Raw genomic sequence first — 18,216 nt, 5'->3', positions numbered from 1 at the left:
CCTAAAGTTGAGTTTCAGCAAGTTTTCTGAATTCCTAGGCATGTTTCTCTAATATTAGTACTTTCTATGGAGAACTGAGATTTCATTCCTGTCTATACAAAAAACTAAATCTATTTTGCTAGTGTATTTTCATTGTTTTTCAAAATTATTTCTTCAGCAACTTAAGCTAAATTGAATTTGGTTGGTAGTAAGTGTGACACAATGAACATTTGTGATCTGCAAAATTGTGGTAAAAAGTGGATGATAAAATTCCTAGGGACCATATCTAAGAGCAGCCTACAATATGTACCATAACCAATACAGCAAGACTATTTAGCCATAAATGTAACACCCAGCATCTTTTGCCTCAAAAGCTGACATACTGTTAGCTACGCATAAAGTTTTGAGACACCATGCCAGACAGAACATTTTCCATTACTTTTTCCCAAAGGGCAGCAAGAAACTTTCCAGGAACAAGGTGATAGATAGTTCAGAAATAGGTAAAATAAATATGCCAACTGAACGTAAAGATGATTTAAACGTTAGTCTCTGACTTTGTGGCTGCATGTAGCTTGAACAGTCTAAGTTTTGAGTAAAAAGGACTACTCTGGTTTTACTCCCTGCCTTCACCTAAAATATTTTTGCAAGGTTAGTCTTCAACCTGCAAATTCACTGGACTCCTTGTACAATTGCACAAACATCAACACTGATACAAAGGAGGAGTGGGGAAGGACAGAGATAGGCTATCATCTGATAGAAGGGTGGGACTGTCCCCTCGGCCGGCAGAAACAGATTGTGCAAGTCAGTACTCTCAGGTACTCAGAGAGACTGGGAAGAAGGGCAGGACTTTTATTTTCTCTGCTCCTTACCCACAAGGGACCTTGAACCTTATTGTTAAATTTATTATTCCCAGCTCTTCACACTACTCTTGCAACAGCCAGGATCAAACTCTTCTGAAGTTATACTCGTTAAATCCAAACAAACTCCGGTAAATTTACTATCACCCAAGAATGTAGCATGATCTCATTCATTAAAGGAAGATAACATGGACTCTCCCGTCCTTCCCTTTGTACTTCCCAAACAGTCATAAGGGGTTCAGAAACATATATGAGCGACAACAACTGAGTGAGCATCAACCCAGCCTGCTTTTGACCAGGTCAAAAACTCACTTATGTGTGTGTGTCTGTGTGTGTGTGTGTATATATATCTCTAAATACTAATGAAAAAGGCACAGATAAAACCATAACATGAAATCTGCCAGGTCATTTCACAGCTTCTTTCCGAATGCTGTTTCCTGTATCTTAGATGGAACTAGCCAGAAAGTTTATTTTGAAGGCTTTGCCCTTTTTCTAGCAGCCAATGCCAATTCACTGAAAGTAAATGTACTGCAGTTATTTTGACAACTGTATAAAGCTATAGTACATCTCATTTTCTTCCAGGAAGGCAAAGAAAGTGTTGGTAAGGCTGAAAAGTTTTGAAAGGAAGACATTTTGTCTTTACATTCAAAAATAACTTTTCAGAAATTTATTTTGAATTAAGTGATCCTTTCTATACATTCGACTTTGGGGAGAATTTCTTTCAGTTTGGGTTTTACACTGTTCTGGAAGGGGAAATAAATTCTGAGCTTACAGTATTTGCTATGGAGAAAAAAATCTAAATCTCCCTCAACTCTCTCTTAACCAGTTTACCATCTTAGCAGAAAAAGCTACAATATACTAACTTACTTTAAATGAAAAAGATTTAAATAGGAATTCTGAAATAGAAATCTCCTGAGTATGAGTTTACAAAGCCTTCCTAGCTTTATATTATAGGATACTTCTACTGATTTTTCTAGTTATCTGTTCTGTTGGAACCAAATTGCAATTTGTCAGCATCCTCAAAAACATTAGAAATTTTTAAAGCACAAAGGAATAACTTCTGCACAAAATGAAGCTCGGCACCAAACAAGTTCAAATCTTCTGTTTATAACAAACCAAACTGGTACCACTTCCCAATTTTCCCAAAGAAATACTGGATTCCAAGTGCTTCCAAGCCAGCTCTGTCCTCCTGGCATGCGCAATTACTACTTCTGTCTCTGATGCTGGACATGCTCCCACAGTTTACAATTCTGCTATTTTATTCTGCCTTGGAAATCAAACACTACCTGTCCAGCCCAATAACAGTAAAACCAGTATTTGAGACTTTTTAGTATCCCTCTCAGAGTTTCATCTTCACCGCAGAAGATCTGGACTATTGATTCAGCTTCCTAAAAACAACACAAAAGGCAATAAACAAAGCCAAGCAAACCTTAAACTTAAGAGCACAGATTTTTAAAATCAACTAAGTTCCAGATACCTGTTTCCCAAACTTACCTCAATCTTTCTAAAGGCCATGCTCGCAGACTTGATGCCTTCCCTTGGCCTAATCTTTTCGAAACCCTTTGCCAGCCCATCTTCTACTGTCAAGTCAGTGTATCGCGTCTTGTGACTTGGTTACACACATGGATTTTTGTCTCATTGAATTATTAGATGACCACTGAAAGAACCTGGTGACAAAGGCATTTGCATCTTTAATTGCACGGCAACAACCCTTTTCTCTTACTATTAGTAGATAGCAGCTTAACCACGTATATTTAGATCTGCTGAGACTTGTTTACGTAGTCAAGTCAGTGAGGGACTTGATTCACTCTGAGATGCTTCATCATACCTCAGATGTTTTTCTAAGATGTTACAATCCATAGTAGTTCTTCTTTCTGTCAGAATCACTATATTTAAGTAGCATTAACAGCCCCAGCCCTCTCGAACAGAATGCGAATTATGTTAGCAGCGCAGTTCTTTTCAAAGGCCTGAATCTCTGTGGACCCTTTTTGGAAACATATTTTTCTGACTCTCTCCATTTGCTCCCACAGCAGACTAGGTAACTCCCTCAAAATCACTCTGTGATGTATAATACAAAGCCTTTTAAACAATATTTTCTTGTATCATGCAGGGACCACGCAAGCTGTGTGTTAAGGAGATGAACAGTGGCATGGCAAAAAAGCAGGCCTGGCTCACAAAGAACAAAAGAAAAGCCTTTTATGCAGCAGTGGCAGCTGACAGCTTCAGAGATGGAGTCAAAAGTCTACTTCAAGTAAGCTTTTTGTTTACAGAACACAGAAGTGTTACATCAAAGCATCCCTTTATGTAAAGCATTACTGTTTACTTGTTAAGAAGTCATGTATATATGGATAATGTTATAAACGGAAAGGGCACTGTGGGGGTACATGTATAATACATTACAGGTTATTTCATAAAAAGATCTAGTTCTGAGGTATGGACTTACAAGACAAGGCAGACTGATTCTTTCCTAAATGAACAAGATGCTATTATGAGAGAGAGGGAGGGAGGGAGGGAGGGAGGGAGGCGTCTACAGGGCAACATGTGAATGTCTATGCAGCCAACACTAGATACGCTTCAAATCAATTCTATTGTTTGGTGTTACACAGCACATTAAATATCTGAGAATATTTTAGCATTAATTGAAAACTGGAAAGTGTAATATATATTTTCTGCAAACAGAGAGAACCCCATCTAAATAAAAGAGAGTCTGCAATGTTTTTCTATTACTCTAAGAATATAGCAGATCATTTCCAACAGTCCATTTAAAATGGCCTTAATGAAGGCACCGAGGCACTGTTTTCATATTTGCCATCTCCCTCTCACATATAGGAATATTTAAACATACAGATACCGAGACAAAATGTAGAGAAAATTCCCATCCTTTGCACAAAATGTACTGCTGAAAAGACATCACTGCAAACTGATTAAAATACTCTAAGTAAGATTAAAATACTCTAAATAACAGTCACCCACTGGTAGCCTACCAGGGTTCTCTGTACACTTGCTGAATGGACAGTACAATTAAGCAAGATTAAATATGTACTAATAAAGACCCTTTTGTGCTATCAAAGCCTTACAAGGACACTTCATCTTGGGTTTATACGTTTTCTCAGTAGAAGATTCTTCTGCTGTTTTTGAGAAGTATTAGAGTCCGATGTTCTCTTCCTTTCCATTACTACTTAAACACTACTGCCAAAGTCAGCTACTGGACCACAAATAATTCCCTTCCAGAAAACTGAAGGACAACCACATCATCATTACTGTAACCTAAGGACATCTGCATTGCTTTGCCAACCAATTATTCATTTCAGTGTAAATAGTGCAGATGTATTATCAGCACTACTCAAAAAACCCTACCAAGGTTCCAACAGTTTTTACCTATTTTCTTTTTGCTAGTAGCAAAAATTAGCAAGTGTAACAACTTTGACAAGCTGGTGTATTTGTGGGTCTCCTCCTGATGGTTCCGAATACATTGTGTATTTAGATTTCTATAAAAATTAGGTTAGCTGAATCTAGATCTGACAACCCTTACTTGTTCAGGTTTTAGCACCCAGGCCCAGTTTTGGAGGCAATCTAATATCTTGCAAAAACATTTGTTCTTCCTGTTTATAAACTGTAATTTTATCTATAAAGCATGCTTACCTAATTTTGGATAGTCTTCTGGAAAGAATACAGCAAACAGAACAGCAACAGTTTCTAAGTTCAAGGCAAAAAAAAATATTCTTAAGAGAATACGCCTTCTCTGCATATCTGAGGAGTTTAAAGAGACTTCAGACCCAGTTCATCTATTGAGTATTCTAAATCTGATAAAAGCTTTATGCTATTGTGTTAGAATGAGCATACAAACAGTGCTTGAACTCTCTCTTGATTCCAAGTTATTGAACCATTTTAATGAGAGCATGTCAGAAGAAATGCAAATGAATGCTAATTTAGCAAAACTACATTTCTGTCATCTAAAAATCATTTACAGTTGGAATGATTTAGAGCTAATCTTTCTGCATGGGTACGAGCATGAAGGACATTCATGAAATGCAATCTAGTTGTAAGTGTCTCCAGAACATACTTCAGTTATCTTTTGCCATTACTTTTCATTTACAGTAAAAGCATGTGTGTGTACCTTCTCAAGCAGTGTTTTAATATTGTTAGGCCTCAGGCTTGGGTAGAATGAAACCAAATACCTTGGTGATTGGATTTAAGAAGGACTGGAGAAATGCCGCTGTCGCGGAAGTTGAAAACTATGTGGGCGTTATACAGTAAGTCACAGTTCAGCATCTCCTTTTTTACTTCACTTAGACTAGATTAATATAGCATTTCCACACAGGATTTGATGTCTGGAAACAATGTAAGAAAATAACTACAAATCTGGGTTTACACATATTAGCTCTGTAATAGAAGTTTCCGCCCATTAAAAGAGGTTCCTTGGCTTCACACACCTAGCAAGATCCACTTAGCAAACATCTAGCACTGTCAGAGCTCATATGGTCTGACAATGCTACATAAAGAAGCTGCACTGCTGTCAGCAGTGCTTTTGCAGAACTGTATTTTCCCATTTTTAGCAGGCAGGATCTCAGAGAAAAACAACCCTAATGTACATGCTTAGGGAATAAGAGAACATCATGGAATTCTTCTTTTAAGCCTAGGAGACAGAGGAAGAGCCTTGCTTCAAATCTCATGTGTGCCTAAGGCTCAGCAGCTCTGTGGGTTGGGGTTTAGCTAGGGAAGTCATTTCAAAACACGCTTCTTATAGACTCTGTTGCTCAAAATTCACCCGTAAATCTGAAGCAAGTTAAAGAACAACAAAACTCACCACAGCTTTTTTATTTCCTCAGAGAAGGGAGAAAAAAATTATACAATGGCGACCTAGTTCCTAAAGAGTGTTGTCAGAAAGACCCATTCATTTCAGGAGCAGTCTATCCATCCCCATTAGCCAATGATACCCTTTTTTAAAATGAGGGAAGAAAGTTGACAGTACTCAGTCTTGGGCAATTCCTCCTGCAATTTTACCTAGAGCACCCTAGTACACAGCAGTAACACCTCCCTCCCTGTGAGCATTAACACTTTTACCAATCTGCTCAAAGTAGCTTTCCTCATTGACATGCATGATGTGAAAGCGTATTTATTCTTCTTTTTCTTTCTTTTCAGTGATGCCTTTGATTTTGAGCTTGGCATGATTATCATCAGAATTAGCCAAGGATTTGATATATCTCAGGTCCTTCAGGTTCAAGGTATGTGATGACTCAATAGCTGAATATCTATGCTGGTTACATGCTCAGCACGAGCAGGAATCTGACTGATACTCTAAGAATCATTATTTGGTTTCTAGAATAGTTCCTACACCTGTAACTTCTACAGTTCCTCCTCGCTTCTGCAGTTTCAATCCTATCCAAAAGCCTGACTAAAGCACTCGCAGTGACAGAAGGAGGCCAAGCCTCACACATCAAGGGGCTCTGCATCCCAGAGAACTCAACTCCCAAAGCACTTCCAGCACAGGCCCAGACTAAAGCAGTAAAATCATGCTGTGCCACAGCCGCCAGTCACTCCATGGCATGTTTCCCTCCTGCCCTTGGCACATCTTCCTTCCTCTGCCTCCTTGAGATCTCTGGGACTGGCAGGAATCAGGAAGCTGCACTTTTGGTACCACCTCTGTGGAATGCTAGGGCCCAGAAAGTTTCTATTCATGCAAAAATCTGGAACCCCCTGGAAACATCAGCTCTCTCTTTTTCATTTTTTTGTTCATTCTCCCTTAGCTTAGCAGTGCATATCTCAGGGGGAAGGGAAAACCTTCCACCATACCACAGCCATTCAGGGAAACACGCCACCTGGGTGGAGAAGGTAGAGGCAGACAGAGCATGCAGGCAGCTGCATCTAAAGGAAGGGCCTCCAAGAGCCGCATACAATGGTGGCCTTTGTTTTTCCTTTTCCTCTTTAGGACACAGAGGTCTTACTGGTTCCTGAGGTACCCTGGGAAGAGAATGACTCCATATAAAAACCCCATCAGAACAATTCTCGAGGCTTTCAGTATGATAATTTCCCCACTTCTCTTAAATTTGTCCACTGGAGCAGACAGATCTAGCCCAAACCTGGACATTACTTCAAGTGTCCCTTGTCCTGCCCACCAGATAAGTGTTTTGTGTCATAAATGAATTACACGGAATCTATAGACAAGCAATATAGGCAGGCCAAGAAGAACGGTGACTCTTTGCTGCCGCCTGCTGGAAATCTGCCTCCGGCTTCTCCCCGGGCTCCCAGACACACACAGACAGCGGTCGGAACTGCTGGGGAGACAGGCTGAAAGGACCGAAGTACCTTAGCTAATTAAAAATCAATTAACTCCCCATTAAAGAGCACGGATTCTAGGATGAGGCAACCCTCAAAAGCAAATCACCTCTCCGAATTAAAAGGCGCCAGAGACTCCTTTCAGAAACAAGGGTAGATGAATATTCACCCAGCAGACTGGCAGCTTGAGGTGCATGGAGAGCTACACGGCAGAACTACAGGGATTTACGAAAAAATTCCAAACTAATCATGTTTCTGCCACCTCGTTGATACCTGAAAGAGATCTGCCTGTGTCTTGCTTGATGTAAGGATGTAAGTTAGAAACTGGCTGCTCAGAAGATACAGTCATTAAAACACCAGTGAAATTACAGTAAATACCAACTTAGCATTCTTGCAAACTAGCAAGTGTTCTCCAAGCATTAAGAACCAAGGAATGAGAAAAAAAATTAGGAACACTGCAAAGGGGAACCTTCAAATACGCAGAAATGTTTTGATGCAGATATAAAATCCCAGTAGCAGAAAAAAAAAGATAATTGTATTCTATTATACTTGCTACAGCATTCTGTTAATAGAGAAACAGAAATTTTAAGGTTTGAGTAACCATTAAGTTAGTGACTATCATAATGTCTAATAATATGAAGCACATGGCTGCCATGGATTCTAAAGTAAAAGAAATTATATTCTTTTCTATTGACATTTGAAAGTGCCAGAAGTAATAACATCTAGCTGGTGAGGGTTTGGGTTGTAGTGTTTGTTGGTGGTTTTGTGGTGTTTGTTTTTTTTTTTTTAAACACTATCTTAAATGAATTTACCTCACTCTTGGTTAATGTATTACTCAAAAGTTTTCCTTATGAAAAAAGCTTTCCGCAGGCAAACACCTGGATTATATTAATTAGCGCCTCACCATAACACATGGTACCTTTTCCTTAGCAAAATTCTAATATAGCAAAGATGAAATTGTTCTTTTCTATTACTGAATTTACAGAATTGTTAGCTAAATCTTACATTTTTGCAGCAAATGCTGAAAAAAATTAAAACATTAAAAATATTTCAGCACAGAAACTGATTGCGTATTCAGGATCCTTACATATTTCTGAGAATCTCAAAGTCCAAAGCCATGTGACCTTGTTACCTCAGCTTTGTCACTTCAGGAAAACAGCTTCCCTAATGTGTTTTCAAACTCTTGGGGGGGGAAAAAATAATCACAAAACAAATCCACCAACATAACTCAATAAATAGTATCTCATGTAACTATAAAATACAGTAATAGTGAATTTGGTCTGAAGAGGAAGTCTGAGACAAGCCAAATAGCACCTGAGTACACACCACTGCTGTAGGCATGGGCACCCTAAGGTAGGGCTCCCACAGATGACTTCAGCTTCCTCCTCAGCAGTTTGCAAGGAAAAAGCATTTTAAAATAATTTTTTCTCCCAGCATCTTTAAGTTGTGCACAAAGTACTGCAACAGCAATTAAATCACCATTACTTCAATAAGTGATTTAACTTAAAACAGAAAGTGATGTGTTACCATTTCCATTACTTTTCCCATATACAGAGGAATTAGAGAAGCTGGAGCAGGAGAGATTGGCGCTGGAAGCTACCATTAAAGAAAATGATTTTGAGGAAGGAAAAAGTGGCATCTGTGGATTCTTCAGAAAAGCCAGCACATTCCATATCCCAAAACATGAAACAAAAAAGGGTACGTTCCAAAATGACAGCTTCTCCCCAACACTTCAGTGCATCACATTTTCACCAATATGCAAACTGGATTTTGACTCCAAGGCAAAAACTCCTGAGCCACACAGAAGCCCCGAGAATGAGACCTACCCTGTGCAAACCTGTCTTGGTGGCCACAACCCCGCAATGCAGAACAGAGTAAGCAACCTCTGTTGGTAGGGGACACTGTGTGGCGTACAACACAGCTGATTCCCTCCCCCTCCCATCTGCTAGATGAGCTTCTCAGAATTCAACATAAGCTATTTGTCGCAAATAACACATGGTTATTAAAGTCTGAGGAATACAGAACAATTTGTGTTTTTTTTTAATATCGTGCTTTCAGTTTTTAAACAGAGGCCTTTCTTTTTTTCTTCTTCTTTAAAGAAAACAAACATATGCACAATATTCAGGGAACAAGTAATCTCACTTTACTCAACATACAACACAAACCCAGTACCTGGCTGAAAACCAGGTAAAAATAGCACTACTGCTCTACATTCTAAACAATTTCATAAAAATGCGCAAATGAAGGTGGTAAAAGTACTGAATGTCATATATAGCATGCTGTCAAATAACTAATTAACACATAACTTAAGCGTAATTTTGATTTCATCACCTATACATTTCAGACAGTAAAATAACACAGAAATACAGACGGAATTAAAGGTCTCATTTCACAATTGGTAGGCTGTAATGATAATGACCCACCCGAAGCCACGCTCGCACACAGACAAGTGTTTTCAGAATTTTCACCTGCGGAGACTATTATATCTGGCTGTGCATACAACTCCCACAGGTATCAAGATCTACAGACTGAAAACATAACATGTCATTATTCTTTACTTGGCCGACTTCAATTCATTTTGCAGGCTTCAGAAGAATGTATTTTTATAATACCAGAAGAATGTGCACCCCTGTCTCAAGTACCCTTTTCAATTTAGTTCAGAAAGGCTTAAAAGAAATAAATATTACACACTTTGGCTCAATATATGAGATAGATTATGTTAACAAATATTCTGGCCTCTCTGTTTTGCTTATACATTCATCCTTCCCCAGCGTTGCTGCATCTTGCAGCATAGATACTAGAATCGTAGAGGAACGCTGTGTAACTGCTTTAGAACTGTCCTGTCCACACTCTAGAAATACAGGAAAACCAAACAAGGCATTTCCAGAACACGGCAGATCAGAGACAAACCTCTGAAAGAAGCCTGTCTACTCCAGTTAAAACTACTCTACTGCTCTGACACAATCTCTTTGAAATCATTGAAAGAGAAGCAGCAATAAAGACACAGGCTTCAAAAGATGGAATGAGAGAAGATAGTTAGTATATAGACAAGACTGTACTCTTTAAAGTCAGACAAGAAAATAGCAAGAATCAAAGTTTATTTTCAATTAACAATGACCCTCTCAAGCATAGGGAAGCTGACATATATGCTTATGTTTTCTGCCTTCCAGCCTTAGCCTCACCTGTGCACTCACCATAGCCCATTAGCTCTTTGTCCACTATTATTGTGCATTTCAGGGAGCTTTGTATTTTACAACAGAGAGCTGACCTTGTAAGTCATGCAAAATAATGCCATTTACTTCTAAAACAAATCCGGTATTTCCCAATTGCCTTTTAAGGCTCCAGTGAATGTTAAGTTAGTTAAAGAGATCCAGAAAACAAGTAATCAGACAACCTTTTTCAAGATCTTCTCATCTAGTGACAATGTATTACACAAGCTTTGGTTTCTGTGCATATCAGTATACTAAAAGTCCGTAGCATATCTGCACTGTAAATTTTTTCCAGATTTAAAGTATAGAAATTATGTCTGAAACCATTCATTTTCCTGAAGCTTTCTCTCCACCTGGCTCCCTAAAGCTATTTGTTGCCTCACTTGTCAGAAATCCTTCCACATTTTTTCTTTCTCATTACAGAGACTACCATTAACACAATACAGTCAATGCATGTGGGTGAATTCAATCAGAAGCTGCTAGAAGCCAGCACCCAATTTAAAAAGAAGCAAGGAAAAGGTACAATTGACATTTGGTGGCTGTTCGATGATGGAGGTAAGGAATTTGAGTAAGAACCACAGGGAGAGAGATTTCTGTGTTACCAAATATAAAAACAGACTTGGGAACTTGTACAAAACTGTTTTCTTTAAGAATTTTAAGTATTTAAGAAAATAGTCAATTTTCTGTCTGTCTTAAATGTTTAAAGATTAACTTATGTCCAACACTGTCAAAGTAAAGGATGGAATTTTTACCACACAATGCACTAATTTGCTATTCCTGCAATTTTGTACGTTCTTTCAGGTCTAACAATCCTAATTCCTTACATTCTAACTATCAGGAAGAAGTGGAAGAATTGCAAATTAAGGATCTTCACTGGAGGAAAAGTCAATAGGATTGAAGAAGAAAAACTAGGGTAAATATATTTGTCTCACTGTTTAAAGAGTTCGAATTGATGCTGAATATAATACATAGCAGGAAGCTGGGGATTTCTCAGCACAACTGGCTTGTTGTACTGTAGGCAGCATGAAAAAAAATGTTACGTACTTGATAGGTGTTGAGCTTATGGCATAGCCCTCATGGCTCAGCATAAATGGTGATTACCAAAGGAAACTCGCATCCATCCACTCACATCCCAAATCAGTCTGTAATTCTGTGATCCAGCAGTTTTTCCCATTAATAGCTCATATTCCCTTCTCCAAGAAGAACAGTCTGCACTCTGTAATGAGAATATAATTAGTTTTATGGGATTTACATGAGATTGTCCAGTTAATAGTAAGTGAAATTGCGTATGAAGCTCCTCATATGCAAATACCACAGGCAGCTCACATAAATGTGATTAAGCATGGTAAAATGTAAAGAAGTTAAAGAGCAAGTTAATCAACTTTAAGACCAAGTTAATTTAACTTAGCTTTTTAAAAAGTCTAGATTTCATAATCATCATTCACCTTCAAGCAAATGAAAGGTACTAATATAAGCTTATTTCCATCATCACTGTGTATAGGACCTTTCCTTTCAAAGCATTTTACACACTAAAGGCACAGCCATTTATTTCACCACTGGATGAAGCAGATCAATTTGGGATGGAAGTCAGCAACAGCAGCACCATGTAGTGAATTAAAAACAACATATCCAACCAAAACTCCAGAGGAAAACAGGCGAGATGGATGCAAGGACAGGAGTCAGAATTTAACTAGCATCACTAGTAAATTACAACACAGTGCCTCGGAAAGAGAGCAGGGATGCTCCCTTAAGCTTTTGCTTTCACATAGAGCAAATTTTATTCCACTGTGTTTCTGTCAGTGGTAAGGATTACCCCAAAGTTAACATACTTCTGTAGAAGAGATTCACAAGTGTTTGTACAAACTATTCATATCATCGGGTAAAGCCTTACAGTTGCTCAAGGATCCACAAGCAAGTGTTCTCTGCTCCCTGTCCAGAGTTCACCCAAGCTTTGCTGTCCAGGACCGCAACTGGATCTTGGATCTAGGCACTCAAGTCACCAAATTTCATCGAGAGGAAGTAGGAGGTTTTGACATCAAACAGTATTTGTCAAAACATGGCAGATCTTCACAGAGACAATTCTGGCACCTGTATACACTGCTTGTCCTACAAAAGCCAGCGTAAACAGCATGTTCAGTACAGCAGACAAACTAGGTCATTGCCAACAAGAAAACAATACGTGTATGTATTCCTACCTAAACACTAGCTTTCCTCAATAGCACATTCTACCCACCATGCACAGAAGCCTTCAAACAGACAAATCTGGAGGCTGGATGGCTATTCTATTCCCTAGGTAGATCTGATACAACAAAATCAAAGTACAATTTTATCCATTGTATTTCCAATTCTGAAATTAAATTTATCTAGACTTTTGCTAACATGTAATTCCCCAAATATTAAAATCTTTCCACAAAAGTTGAGACTTTGCTCTCTTTGGTGTTCACAACAAGGATTGCCCTAAAGGACATGAAGACTTATATAAGCAGTATGTTGTTATATAAAAAAGAATAAGTAAATTCTCAGGTTATAAGCAAATATGTATTTCTATCATGGTTTGCTCCTAGGAACTTTCTGACCTTTTCAAATTCCAAAGCTTACATGAAAAAAAAAAAAAGGGGGTAGGGGTAGAATTTCCCAACCATGCTTCAGCCAAAGGCAAAACTGACATAACTGAACTTCTCTAACCTCAGCACACACACACACACAAAGCTATAAACCATTCATCCTGCCAACTGGGGCAGAAAAGCAATGTATTTTCTTTTATTAAAACACATAAAGACAACATGTGAGTAGATCAATATAAATTCAGAAGCGAGAAAGATTCTTTAAGTATTGCACAACAACCTTCCAGACCAAATTTTCACCAACACATACACTACCAGTGTTGTATATACTACATGCATAGAATTCTGATAATAGTAGAAGCCTTCCCTAAATACTGGATAATTCTGTCCTACTGTATTTTGAATAGTTATATTTATAACTGTTATTATATTTATAATTCAAGCCTTTGCAAATACTTAAAGTACCGTTTTTTCACCAAAATGTACATACCCTTCCTTCTCTCTGCTATCCATTTCCATTTTTTGTGATTTTCATTGATCATCAGTTAAATGAATTATACTACAGCAACCACATCAATCCAGTTCTGTAATTGGAAACTGAAACACTAAAGCATTTAAAGTAATTTGTCATATAGTTAAAGATAATGAGACAACTGCATTTGATATCTTAACTCATTTATGAGTGTTCTTTGATGCAAGGCACTCGGAAATACAGTGATAAAATGTTCTTTCTTTTGTTTTCAGGATGGCTTCACTTCTAAGCAAATTCAGAATAAAATTCGCTGATATTAATATAATTTGTGATATCAATATAAAGCCCAGCAAAGAAAGGTAAGAAACATCACCAAAATCCATTATTTAGCAGCCAGCCTTTATCAGGAGCTTGTTTCTTTTATATTGAGCATTAAAAAAACAAAACACAAAGAATAGCACTGTCACTTTATTACAATCATTTTCTAAGTATCTAGAGCTAGAAAAAGAAAATAATTTTTTAACAATCACAACTCAAAGGGTCAAAAATATAGGCAGCCTTTTTCTTTATGTTGTAATGATAAGACCTAATTTTAGTAAAGACTAATTAGACACCATACTTATGAGCCGCTAAATTTAACAGGCATTTTATGATGGCTTTTCATATCTAGTTATGTTGCAATAGACTTCCCTTCATCATATCATTCAGCGAGTCACATTTCTTTTGTAAACTCACCACCTCTGCCAACTCAGCCTTCTGGGTTTTACCATGAATTCACAAACTTAACATTTTTCTGGCCAAATGTAAGCACACTTTTCCTTTCCCACAAGGACAATATTATAACACTCCCCTATCACTCAAATATCATGAAGCTTCGATGCTTTTAAAAACTAACTTATCTACAGAATTAATGCTCTTAGGCAGAAGCTAGGAAGCTGGTGCTCAGGAAGTTCCATCTCCCAATGTATTATCTAAAAAAAAAATATAAAATCTTCAAGTTCTTGCTTTCTAAAACATATCTCTATAGGAATCACTTTTGTTTTCTGCTTTACGTAGACAAAAGTATATAGCAGGTTTCTCAGAGAATAACAGAATCCTAGCCCAATTCACCATATTGCTCTTGGTCTTAAAGATCCTCTGAAAATGTTCTCACTTTGCTACGCTCTTTTCCATTCCATCCCTTAATACCCTCTTGAGAGGTCCATAGCTACTTCATAGTCAAAGGGCTCCTCCTCTCCACCCAAAGCCTTTCCCCTGAGTTCAAATGCAATCTCAGGTTAGTCTATTAATCCTTCTGAGTCCTGTTTCTACACACACACACCCCTTTGCAAAAACAATATCAGATTCACTAGTTTTTCTACAGTGTACTGGAGATTTTGACTTAGGAAATCCAATTAAAGAATATAAAGATTTTTTTACTTGATACCTAAAGTCACTTATTAGTGCCCTCTTGATCTCTCAGTTAATATTTTTTAATTATATGAAGAACCATTCAGAATAATTCTCTTTTTTCCAGCACTATTCAGTGATTCACAGAGAATTCATGTCTGACGTTAACATAAAACCCAAACACATTTGCTGCATCAGCACTGTCTGAACAGACAAGTGAATATTACACCAGACACTTGCTAGACCACTGTATCTCTCTCCCAGCTGGCATCCCATTTATTCCACTAATAATAAGAGGATTATCACTATTTTACATACTGAAACAGACACTAAGGATGTTGACAAACTCTAGCAACTTAGCAACAGCAGCATTAGATGCTGTACATCACAGCTTTTAACCCATCTCTGAATTCCTTGCCATACAGCAAAGTCCTGTTTCACATTAGTGATACCTGCCAGCACAAAATGCTCATAGAAATACACTTACATTCATATAAAAAAAATCCCTGAGGTCTCTGTCAGATGATTGAAACTTTGAACAAGGGGGCAAGCAGGAAAGTACAAAGGGATAATAATCTTCTCTAGATGATGACAGTCAAAAGCTTCAAGAAACAAACAAGTTTAAAGAGAAAAAACTGTGGAAACGTTGGGAAATATACACAAAGCTGAGCCCCCATATAGCAAAACACCTACAGCACTTCCTTCAGCCCCTTGCCACAGGATATTTAGATCATCTGTTTCTCCATTTCATTAAAATTGTAACAATAAAACTGTATCAGTCAAGTGATTGCTCCAACTAATGCTAAAACAATAATAAAAGCTCAGTATTTACAAGGAGACCCATATGCATTGTTAACATTAATAACCAATATACCAGTCTGGAGTTGCTCCAGAACTCGTTCCAGTACTTTTACTAGAACTAGGAAAATGCAGAAAATTCTCTGCAACTCTAATAGGCCAAATGCAGTGTTTAATTATCCTCAAACAACCTTTTAATTATCCTCAAATAACCCCAACATATTGAAGTGGCACAGCTATAACTTGGGGCACAATGTAGCAAAAAACAGTTAAAAGATTTTGCATGTTTTTCAGCTACAATTAGTGAGGCCTGCCATACAACAGTGTCTGTGAAATAAATTAGTGAGTTCAGACCCCCCAGCAAGGCCTCCTTTGTAATTCCTGTTTCAGCTGGAAATTCTTTGAAGAGATGATTGAACCATACCGCCTCCATGAAAGCTGCAAAGATATAACAACTGCTGAGAAATTAAAACGAGAGACTCCATGGAAAATTACAGATGCAGAGCTGGAAGCGTACAAGGAGAAGGTAAAGGCTTGCCTACCTTTTTACACCTTTTTTCTTATACTCCAGATGTTTGAAGCAATTAGTAAGAAAATGTGAAATACCAGATACAGAATTAGAAACATGACATGTACAAACCTGTATTTTATATTTACAAATTGGATTTATATTGTAAACAACTGCAGAGGTGTGTTATGATTGCATTATTCAGCACCCTGTAAAACCTTGGCATGTTTACACAGGATTTTCCAGGCTGATGAGCTCTGCCCACACCGGAGCCAGCCAAATGCAAACCACCTCTGAACCCGAAGCCGCACAGTACCGCACTGAGCCTGAGCGATTAAGATCTGCTGAGAGGGTTATTAAAGAGATCCGCTGTTTTAGAGCTTGAACCTCTTAAAGAGTGCAGATCCAAAAATTCACCACTTTGGGAAATTCAGAACTAAATCCAGACCCTGTAACTGGCTCCGGGAATTTTTGCAAAGGCAAGATTTAACACAGATTCTTACCTCAATAGCAGAGTGAAGACTAAACCTGCCTACAACACAGGAGCTCTCCTGCAGTTCAAACACACCCTAAGGCTGATGTTGGTTGATCCACTCTGTGAATTAGAGCCTGGGCTGCTTTTTAATTTTGTTGGAACATACCTTTTCAACAGTGAACTACCAGGCTTCATCAAGCCAGTGCTGAAAGGATATTGCAAACTCTTCCACTCTTAAGACACAAGTTCTCCTGTAACTCACAGAGAATTAATCTAGCAATTTTATTTATTGTTCCTGTCGGACTAACCTGAGTGCACTGAGAGTTTAGTTATCTCCACTTTATGGTGCTAGTAACTTCCTCAGCGGAACAAGGATTGTGCGTCTGAGCTCAGAGCCACTACAGGTCACAGCCTGACATATTAACATAAGCTGAAATCAATGGTGATTTAAGATAACACACTACACTGCCAACTGCAGGAGATGGGAAGCGGACTGACTGCTCACTGCATTACCCTTTTCATGGATTTGATAACCAGCATAAAGTTATAGTAGTCAGCTGTGGGCAGAAAACTTTTGAAGTACTCTCAGCATAAATCATCAAAACCTGGGAGTCAGAGCCCTTAGAATATCTCAGTATAAAAGACAACAGGAATATGATCCCAGATATTCACAGTGCGTACAGAACCAGTGAGGATACAACAGGAAAAAAAAAATATAATATCATTAGCTTGGTCTTAACTAGGTCACTAGCTACAGAACCAGGAAAAAAACCCTATAGCAGTCAGCAATACAAGAATGCCAAATCTCTCTATAAAATAAGAACAGCAACAAAGTTTAGTTTATGCACCTGGAAAGACATGCCCCTTATCTTCAGAAATAAGGCAGTTCTGGGAATTTTACTGAGGACATTAGAACACGTTTAAAATTCAAGAGAGAAAAATCTGGCAGCACAGATAAAGTGTGATGTTATAGGATGACTCTCATGAGATAACAACTAGCTAAATTATGAGGATTCTTACCTATATAACATGTGTAAAAGAAGGAAAATTTAAGGTCTGAGTGGAGAAAAAACAGCTTTTTACTTTCTCCAGGGAAAGAGAGAATAATTTATAAGACCAGTTAAGATACATCTGTCTCTCATGCTGCAATCTCCCTGTACACAAACCTGCCCTGGTCTCTTGTTCCATGTGACTTGTGTTAAGTTATAAAAACTTTGAGTGCCTGAGCCTGACCATAAAGTAATCTTGGCTGAATCTCAAAGTAACAGGCATTTATGCAATTTGTAAAAGTCTGTACAAATACACAACACATAAAGCAGCTAAACTCCAAACTTGTGGTATTTTCAGAGGTGAATTTCTGGCAAGGTGCTCATTTACACACTAACATTCAGCTGGCACGGCAGCTGGACACTGACAAAATAGATTAATTAATGTATTAACTGCCATCAAACTATAGCACAGAAGAGTCTCTGCACAGTTCCTATACTTCATAGCCAAAGAAATACTTAAAAACTATGAGCCAGCTCTGATACCGTGTCAGTACAAAAATAATCCCCATCCCCAGGAAATTTTACATGGTGGTGAACAACTCTGGCCCCCACTGATCTGTACTAATCAAGAAGCATGGCTTAGTTTCATATTTTGCCATCTCTACCACTCTGGACCACAAAGCAGCCCTGGCTTTCAATG

At 38.1% G+C, this 18,216-nt stretch overlaps 1 protein-coding gene and 1 long non-coding RNA gene across 4 annotated transcripts in view; one reads left to right on the top strand and one right to left on the bottom strand.

The window, feature by feature from the left end:
- The window catches only part of LOC119151404, a 38,677-nt gene that overhangs the window by 13,408 nt on the left and 7,053 nt on the right, over positions 1-18,216 (bottom strand). The window contains exons 1-3 of one of the 2 annotated variants that reach the window (XR_005105406.1): positions 12,213-12,476; positions 11,366-11,537; positions 2,331-2,503 (exon numbers count right to left, since the gene is read on the bottom strand). This is a non-coding gene — a long non-coding RNA (uncharacterized LOC119151404). Of the gene's footprint in view, positions 1-2,330; positions 2,504-11,365; positions 11,538-12,212; positions 12,477-18,216 lie in introns of those variants that run through there. The other variant, XR_005105405.1, reaches the window with a different exon arrangement.
- SLC12A1 (solute carrier family 12 member 1) overlaps positions 1-18,216 on the top strand; it is a 54,016-nt gene that overhangs the window by 33,721 nt on the left and 2,079 nt on the right. Inside the window, exons 18-25 of one of the 2 annotated variants that reach the window (XM_037395256.1) lie at positions 2,947-3,087; positions 4,983-5,089; positions 5,979-6,061; positions 8,667-8,810; positions 10,745-10,876; positions 11,123-11,234; positions 13,630-13,716; positions 15,935-16,070. In XM_037395256.1, the coding sequence (XP_037251153.1) occupies positions 2,947-3,087; positions 4,983-5,089; positions 5,979-6,061; positions 8,667-8,810; positions 10,745-10,876; positions 11,123-11,234; positions 13,630-13,716; positions 15,935-16,070 (942 nt within the window). Of the gene's footprint in view, positions 1-2,946; positions 3,088-4,982; positions 5,090-5,978; positions 6,062-8,666; positions 8,811-10,744; positions 10,877-11,122; positions 11,235-13,629; positions 13,717-15,934; positions 16,071-18,216 lie in introns of those variants that run through there. The other variant, XM_037395257.1, reaches the window with a different exon arrangement.

The sequence above is a fragment of the Falco rusticolus genome, chromosome 7, assembly GCF_015220075.1.
Source record: "Falco rusticolus isolate bFalRus1 chromosome 7, bFalRus1.pri, whole genome shotgun sequence".
NCBI classification, from domain to species: domain Eukaryota; kingdom Metazoa; phylum Chordata; class Aves; order Falconiformes; family Falconidae; genus Falco; species Falco rusticolus.
This window is presented reverse-complemented; position numbering and strand designations above follow the sequence as displayed.